The sequence below is a fragment of the Aegilops tauschii genome, chromosome 2 (assembly GCF_002575655.3).
Source record: "Aegilops tauschii subsp. strangulata cultivar AL8/78 chromosome 2, Aet v6.0, whole genome shotgun sequence".
In the NCBI taxonomy this organism is placed as follows: domain Eukaryota; kingdom Viridiplantae; phylum Streptophyta; class Magnoliopsida; order Poales; family Poaceae; genus Aegilops; species Aegilops tauschii.
In genome coordinates this window covers 628,787,080-628,795,903 of record NC_053036.3, presented here as the reverse complement: position 1 = coordinate 628,795,903, position 8,824 = coordinate 628,787,080, and the positions used below count along the sequence as shown (strand labels likewise).

Sequence of the window (8,824 nt, the reverse complement as noted above, 5' to 3'; positions counted from 1 at the left end):
TCCAATCTGTAGATTTTTTTATAAAGGAGGAATCTGTAGATAATTGGGCATATCTAATCTAATTATCTATATATGCCTATTATTATAGTAGCCATCAGCCATTGATCTATGAAATCAAGGCCACTTTGTCATAGTCGATGAAGCTCCGGTGTAGATTCCTACCATCTCCTTTGGGGTCGCGAGGTTACGGGTTTCTCGTCTTGCGGGACTGTGAGGTTAGATGTCAGTTGATTCATCTATTCAAGGGTTCAACGGGGACGACTACGGCTTCAAGGCGTTGCTCCTTTAGGGGCACGTGCATGAAGACTTCCCCATGTCATCGACAAAGTCGAGCAGACTCCGATAGGGGAGCGACGATAGCGACGCTTAGGCTGTTCGTTCTAGCAACAATAGTGGTCGTTTGGTGTGCTAGAGATTTCGGCGTAGTTTTTATTGTGTTTGAGGTGCTTTATACTTGTGATGAACTTTGGACATAAAATTTATTGGACTAACATATTAATCCAGTGCGCAATGTTATGTTTTGTTTTACGTTGTTTTTGTATCCTTCAGGAAAATACCTAGAAAAAGTCTCAAAAAAATCAACAAGAAAGAGTTTCGGCATATTGAAGACCAGAAAGACCCTGGGGACTTGAAGCCACACCTGGTAGGCCCCAACCAAACGTTAATGAACTCTTGTTAAAATTCATAAATGTTTTTTAAAATTCAATGACATTTTTAAATTTTTGAACATTTTATAAACCAATTTTTTTTTTCTAAATTCATGACCCGGTTAGTGCAATTTGCAAAACTGAAGTTAGATGGTCCTGTTTCAAAATCTTCAAATGCCGACTCGATTAGTGCAATTTGCAGGAACAGTGGAGGATCGTACTTGGGAGCTTCAGCTCTTGTTTTTGCAGGAGTCACTGGCTCGACCACCCTGAAGGCATTAGCATGTCGTGTTTCACGCATCGTCATTGGCTCAGACTACAAAAAAATGATTGCAAACATGAAGGAAGGAAACGGTGGGAAGCATGGCCATATCATGCGGAAAATCAAGATCATGTCTTCAGAGTTTCAGGATTGCTCTTTTCTTCTAAAAGGAAGGGCTGAATACTGAGGCTCATAGCCTCGCTAAGCACGTGCTATGTCTTTCTGCATGTCGCCATCTTTGGCTTCTACAACCCCTAGATATCAATTGTATTTCTCTAAACATTATTGAGCAATAAAATGGAGCGTGGGTTAGCCTTTGTTTTTACTGTTTTTTGGTTATTTGTATTGGGTGTACTTCTTTCTGTTTCTTTTATTCCATTGATTTTCCTTTTTGGTTTTTCCTTTCCCTTTTTAGTTTCCCTTTTTGTTTTTTGTTTCCTTTTCAGTTGTTCTTTATATTAAAAACTATAGTTCACATTATTTTAAATACATGCACATTTGTTTAGTTCGTGAGCATATTTAAAATTTCAAAAACATTTGAAAATTATGAAATAATTTTAAAAATGCATATTTTGTAATTCGATAACATTTTTTAATTTTATTATCTTGAAAAACATAAACAATTTTTAGTTTTACGAACTATTTCCAAATTTGAGGACATTTCCCTGACATGGACATTTTTAGAATTATAGAAAAAAATCGATGGCATTGTTTAAAATTTTGGAAACATTTGAAAAAAATATCACTTATGGCTTTTTTTAAGGAAACTTATGGCTTACAAAAAGCTGTTTTTACTGCAACTAAAATATTTTTGAGAAAACCGGCAGAAATCCCAACGTATGTAAAGAAAATCATACAGTGCGTTCGGCCGTCGTTTTGAGGCAGATAATGGAGTGGGCACGATCTGAACCCAGGGGCATCTGCACCCACTTTTCAAAAAATGCATTTAAGCATGTTTTAAAATCTAAAAAAATCAAAAGAAAATTTAATGCATACATGTTCGCAAATGTGTGTGCGCGGCGCAAAGTTTTGTGAAAAGAATGTCTTTTTGTTTTGTCTCCGCAAAAAAAACAAATTTCAGTGCTTCTAAATAGCGTTTCACGACACATTTTTTTGTCTTTTTTGCACAGGCCACAATTTTTTTTTATTTTTTCGTGAAACTTTATGCATGCACATAGAACATGGAGAGATACCCATGCCACTTTTTCAGGTCTTTTTAGCATTTAAAAATGTGTTTTTCAAAATGGGTCCATATGTATCCGGATTCATCCATGCACTTTCCTAGGTAACGTCGCTTGTTTTCCCAACACTTGCACATAGGCCGCCGCCGCCGCGGGAAGATGGCCTTGCCGGCCATCCCCGACGAGCTCCTGGTGGAGATCCTCCTCCGCCTTCCAACCCCAGAAGACCTCATCCGCGCCTTCAGCGCCTACGTCTCCTTCCGTCGCCTCGTCGCCGACCGCTCCGTCCTCCGGCGCTTCCGCAAGATCCATCCCCCGCCCCTCCTCGGCTTCCTCGACCCGCGGCATCACCGGCGCCGCTTCAAATCCGCCGTCCCGCCTCACCCCTTCGCGCCGGCGGCCAGCGCTGCCGACTTCTCCTTCGCCTTCCTCCCCGCCCCTGCGTCGGACTGGTCCGTACGGGAAGTCCGCGACGGCCGCGTCCTCCTCGACAGACCCAGTCGTCACGACGCCGCTGAGAGGCTCGGAGCCGTCGTCAAGGAGATGGTGGTGTGCGATCCCTTGCACCGGCAGTATCTCCTGCTTCCCCCGATCCCCGATGACCTAGTCCCTTCGCTTGTGGCCGCACTCCTGATTGAAGGGCCATGCTTCGCCGACTCCTTCCTCGCCCCTTCCTGTGGCGACGAGGAGGCAGCGGCTGCCACGGAGGAGACGTCATTCAGAGTGGTCTGTACGCTGCTGCTCCAATCTAAGCCGGTGACCTTCGTCTTCTCTTCCGGCACAGGGCAATGGCGAACCGTTCCATCACTGACTTGGAACGAGATGTTACCTGGCTTCGTGTTATCCAGAACGACGTATTTGTCGCGCTATTACGCCCATGGCTGCTTCTACTGGGTTTCGTAATCGAATGAGAAAATGCCCGTGCTTGACATCCGGAGGATGGAGTTCTCCATGGCCGAGCAACCATCCTATGTCATAGATTTCGGTGTCGGTTTGGCCATTGCCTAGGCAGGCCAAGGCACCACTTTGATGTTCGTGCCTAAACCTGACACATCTCCTCATATTTACACCGTTTGGCGAAAGGATGGCGGGAATTCCGCCGGCTTTCAGATGGAGGAGAAGACAATCTCTATGAATTCTGGGTTCACCCTCAGAGCAAGTATAATAGAGCTGAGTCAGCGGGCTATAAGGAATAAACTAGTATATTTCTGCTTAGTTGGAGGAAAGAGAAGAGGAGAGAGAAGGTAAGCGGGCTCTTCGTGAAGAGCCAGCTCTAGCACGTGCTCCTAGGCACTTTGTGAGAATGAAAGGTGGGCCACATAATAAAAAAGTAGTACACTCTTTTGATGTACTATTATACATGTTGGCTATAAGATGGGCTGTAGATGACATGGCACTGGCTTATACCCAGTAGCTGGCTATACTATTAACCATGCTCTCATGGGTGCAGTGGGGAGGCACCTGCTCCTGTTTCATTCGGGAAGCTCGTCGGTCATGGCAGGTTGTTTCACATGGGACGTCGATCGACACATCCCAGGTTGAGAGGGTGTGTGATTCGTTGCCGCTACAGTCACACATATACTACAACTTCCCACCGTCGTTATTATCGTCACCGACAGTGTCAGGTGGTAAACTTTCCGTTGCATCCGAGTTACCTCCTTCCCTTGATAGTTATTACTAGTTATCACGATCACACAACTTGTCTGATGCTTGCCAGTTCAGTATTGTGATCATGGTTATAGGTTACAAGGTTCAGTGGGTGTTGCCTTTTCTGTGCCTGTGGGAAAGCTGATCAAGCTAATTGTTACTGTTATTTATTTGTTTGCCTATTTCTATTTGCCATTTGAAGGTAATTATTAGACAAGTGAAAGAAATGATCTTGCAATCTAGGAATGGCATTTTGGTGGCATCATGAAGTTGTGATCGTCACACAACCATGGTCACCTGATGGTTACTTCACATGGAACCTAGCTGCAGACTAATAGTTGCACACCATACAAGAGAGTATTGGCTCATCCTCAGTGAAAAATGCGAGGCGATCGAAAATCAGCAGTAGCTTATGTCCATTAATGGTGTATCCTTGTGCAATGCAGGCACACCCTATGCTGACGTCCGAGCAGCGGTTGCCCGAGCTCCAAACACTGTGCCGGTGCCTGGACTACAAGAAGCTGGTCCTGGAGGCATGCAAGGACCCGTCCGAGCAGCGGTTGCCCGAGCTCCGAACCCCTTATTCGTCGTCAACAACGATGGCGATGCTGAGGCAGGTCGTGGTGGGGCGAGGAGAAGGGGGCGCTGGGGCTGGGGCTGGACCTGCGGAGGGTGCAGGGCCAGGTAGCCGAGGGACCAGAGTAGGCGTCTAGGATGTGGCACGCTGGTTACGAACTAGATGGAGACAGGGAGTGACTTGATCCTTTTTGTGAAGCTTGCTTGTTTGATTTGTGCCGTGAGCAAGAGTGGCAGCTGGGACTGCAAAGGTTTCACCATTGTTACCTGGCAACAGGTACCGCACTGTCGATTTTGTTGTGGTCTCGACCTCGCTAGCTGCACTGCGTGGCTGTGGGTCGTGACGCGAACGCGACACGATGGTGTGTATAAGATCACAATCTGACGCGTTTGTCTGTGTTGTCAGGCTGTAATGGATGTGCTGCTTTGTTTCTGAATTATTTGCTCTCTTCAGTTCATACATTGTGCAACTCTCAACCTCCACGTAGAGGAGAGGGCTGGACCTGATGCTGGGAAGCAACCGACGACAGTAACACCAACTTCATCTCATACATTGCAAAAGCTCGACTGTTGCTGCCTCCTGCAGGAAAGCAAGACCCTTGGCCGCTCCGGTGCCGATCTTGAGCATAAGAAGAACATAAGAACTGAATCGGGTTATATGAAGAACCGGAGTCAATGTGTTTCTTTCAGATTTCATTGTTGCACCCAATGGAGGTCGAAGTAAGGGAGGGTATATTCCCTTGGTTTTCAGACATGTTTTTACTATGAATGAACATTGCTAGTACAGTCTTGTTATCTGGTTGTTGTTTGCAGTTTTCATCTGCTGCTCACAAAGTCTGGCACGAGCATGGAAACTGACTGCACGCAGAAACAGAATAAGAAACGATCCTGTAGTAGTAGCATCCTTGCTCCAGTACTCGATGTCTGAAACAGCCAATACATACAGAAGAAAGGCGAAAAGGCAAAAAAGAAAGAAATGTAGGAGAAAACCCTCCTCAGATTACAAGTTGTGCTAGAGTAAAAAATCTTTGCTCCGGCCTAGTTCTGCTTCTTCTTGCAAAAGCACCAAACGCCGATGAGCCAGAACAAGGGCCGGCAACACTTCTCACCTAAAATATCTGCTTTCTGTTATTCGTTCATGGAAGGAATCGGAAGAAACCACCGACGTAAGCTAGGGGCAGAAACAGGTACCATTTCATCGTCCCTCGCCCAACCTCTTCAGCAGCTTCCCAATGTCGTAGCAGATCTCAATTTTGTCGTCTTTGATCTGCTGCCGGAGGGAGCGGCTCGTCTCGCCGGCCGCCAGATAGGTCCGCAGGAGGGACTCGTATGCTTTGCCGTCCATGCACCCGAGCGCCCTCAGGCAGTTGCAGAACCTCTCAGCGCCTTGCACATCCTTCTGCTCTTCAAAGTACTTGGAGAACTTCGGGATCTTATCAGGATCCAGCTTCCCTGCTTTCTTGGGGAGCTTCGTCACATTCTCCACCCAGTTCAGCGCTGATTTCATGTCCCCTGTCCCCATGTAGTGATCGAGAAACAACTCGCATGTTTTAGAGTCAAAACATGCACCCATTTCCTTGGCCTTCTCCCACAACTGTTCTGCTTCCTTGGCCATGCCATTCTTCAGGTGGGCTCGAGTCATCACATTAGTCAGCTTCACGTCGTAGCACTCATGATTAGACTCCCATTCCTCAAAGACCTGCTTCATGTAATCGGCGTCATTGAGCTTAAGAAGAGCCTGCAGCATGCTGAAGTAGCTCGTGTTAGTCACTTTTGGGAAAGTGTCCTTAACCACGCCCCACACCCTCTTGACCTCGCTCAGATTGCCTACGGAAGCATACAGACTCATGAGAAAGTCAAAAGGCTGTCTGCCATCACGATCTTGAACAAGGCCCTCAAGTTTCTTCAGAGCAGACTCTGCTTTTTCAACCAAACCAGCGCTCTGGTAGATGGAAGCCAGTGTGCTGTATGCAGACCACCCTAGAACCCCACCCTTTTCTTCCATTTCTTTTAGAACTTGTTCAACGTCATCTATCTTGTTCAATGCCGCACAGCTGGTCATCAGAATGCAGCACGTCAGGTTATCCGGTTTAACATTCTTCTCCTTCATCTCCTCAAACAGGCTACAAACCTTCTTATGCTGGCCTAACTTCATGTATAGGGACATGAGATTGTTGATGGGCAGAGTGCTGGATGAGATTCCAAGCTCATCCATCTTGCGGTAAAGGTCTGTTGCTTTCTCTTCCTTCTTCGATGAGCAATAACAGTTCAGAAGTGCACCATAGGTTCGATGGTTCTTGGCTGGATCAGGAAGGCCATCGAAATATTTTTCAGCTGCCTCGATGCCACGCACTTTGTAGATGAGATCCAAACGTATTGCATGGTTAGTGTACGACATGTTCATACCCTTTGTATGAACCATCCAATCCATCAACTGCCACAAGAAAAGACAAATCCTTGCATAAGTACAACAGACGTAATTAAACACCAATGGCAGAAGTACAAACAGAAGGTATGAAAGAAGATGAGTTGAGAACTCCAGCCATACTACAAGTAAATTTTTTCTGGCCTTGAAGACAACTGTGCTGTGCACATAGTTGTGATAACATACTATTACAGATATTGAAATATGGAACATTGAACATATCAAATCTCCTCCCTACTCTGCTTGATAACATATTATTTTATACACACATCAGAAAACACTGAAACAGAACAAGCATTCAAAGGGTCAGCACTCAGCAGACTGGTTTGACGCTTCTGTGGTGTGATGTGCTGCAGAAATGCTCATAGAATCTAGTTCGAAGGATGTTTAAAAGCTCTATCAAAATATTTCTATTACCGCTAAGAAAAGAGGTTATCAATGCTGCTAAAGCATTTGCTAATATAGCCTGCAAAATTATTTCTGGGGTGTACATATGTAGGCTGTGTTTGGTTGGTGCCCACATTAGCGCTGCCAAACCTCTGGCAGCCCATTCATATTTCAATTCTTGCTTGGCTCGTTGCAAAAGTTTGGGATGTCTATGAGTGCCCACCCATTCCCCTCACAATTTCCTAAAAACAATTGACCAAGTGAGGGCACAGGATTCGTTGGCGAAAAATCTGCATTGAGGCATCAACCAAACATACCCGTAATACAGAGCTCTGCTTTTGAAAGTCAATTTCAGAGGAAACAGTATAGTTCCATCATGAATCCGGAAAATCCTTGCATCCAAGGGCGCCGAATGAACCGCGCAAAGCTAAGATTTCACAAAGATTACTTCTATTCCATTCGCACAATCTAATCATAAATCAGCTGGAGGAGGCAAAGCCGAATCACTTCATCTACTCACTCCGTTCTAAATTAATTGAGCACATCGCAGAAAAACACTGCAAAAAACCATCTTTCTGGTACCAATCCGGTCCTAAGCAGAGCACCATTAACCAACAAGCAGAGAAGGCGACAGAGCGTGCTGGGGCGTCAAAGGTGAGGGGGATATAGTCATTCGTACCTCGAGGGCCTGGGAATGGCGCTTGTACTTGCGGAGCTCCTTGACGTAGCGCTCGAGATCCACGGAGCGCGTCTCCCGGCCCTCCCGCAGCCACTTGTTCATCACCGCGGAGACGCTCCCCTCCCCGGCGTTCCCCAGCGCCGACAGTCGCCGGTACAGCGGGCGCGAGTCCTTGGTCCCCGCCGCCGCCGCCTTCTTCGCGCCCTCCGCATCCGGCGCCGCCTCTGCCGCCTTCTTCGCGCCCTCCGCATCCGGCGCCGCCTCTGCCGCCTCCTTCGCGTCCTGGGGGGCGACGGCGCGCGCCGCCCGCTTCCTGACGGGGCGTGCCGCCGCCTTCTTCGTGTTCTTCGCGGCGGGGCCCGGCGCCTCCCGTGCCACCTCGGCGGCGGTGGAGAGGAGGCGGCGGAGGAGGCGGGCGCCGGCGGAGGGGGTGAGCGCCGCCATGGGTTTAGGGTTTTGGCCTTTTGGGGGTTCCGACTCTGAGAGAGGACGGGTGGAGCCGGCGACGATGAAGCACCGGGCGCCGGTTTGTTGTGAACCCGTGCCGCCGTGCGGTCGCAAAAGAAATGGGGATTTTTTGTTTGGAAAAGCTCGGGTGCAACTGATCGATCTTTTTTTTTTTTACGTCCACCGCGTCCTACGCTTGCCACGCGTCTTGATTAGGCCCGCACACCACATCTCTCCTTCATCCTTATCTTCGTGAAACGTTGGTCACTGATGTGTTTGTGTAGCTACTCCCATTTCTGCAACTGGTCACCTGTTTCAGAAAGCAAACCGCAACAAATGGTATGTTGTAGATCGACTAGAAGGTAACTCCGTCGGCGTTGGCCTCCCAGATCATGGTGGAGCAACTAGGGTGTCCGAACCCGAGCGGTGGCCGTCGCGCCGAGGTACTAGCAGGGAAGAGCCTCGTCCAATGAATCCAGTAGGGACTGAGAGAACGACACAGCCTTCCCTGGCAGACGACACGCATCCCCCTTGCCGTCTCCGCCGCGGCGCAAGCCCGGCAGGAGGTTTCCA

At 47.8% G+C, this 8,824-nt stretch overlaps 1 protein-coding gene across 2 annotated transcripts; it reads right to left on the bottom strand.

Moving 5' to 3' along the window:
* Window positions 1-5,186: 5,186 nt before the first annotated feature.
* LOC109746566 (pentatricopeptide repeat-containing protein At4g01990, mitochondrial) lies at window positions 5,187-8,392 on the bottom strand. 2 transcript variants are annotated; one of them, XM_073509450.1, is made up of 3 exons: window positions 7,805-8,392; window positions 5,505-6,747; window positions 5,187-5,422 (listed from the first exon to the last, which is right to left on the bottom strand). In XM_073509450.1, exons 1-2 carry the CDS (start codon window positions 8,246-8,248, stop codon window positions 5,509-5,511), a joined length of 1,683 nt encoding a protein of 560 aa, XP_073365551.1. In that variant the 5' UTR covers window positions 8,249-8,392; the 3' UTR covers window positions 5,187-5,422; window positions 5,505-5,508. The 2 variants fall into 2 exon arrangements, with proteins under 2 accessions (XP_073365551.1, XP_020161276.4); XM_020305687.4 differs by having other exon boundaries at window positions 5,187-6,747; window positions 7,805-8,357.
* Window positions 8,393-8,824: the final 432 nt, after the last annotated feature.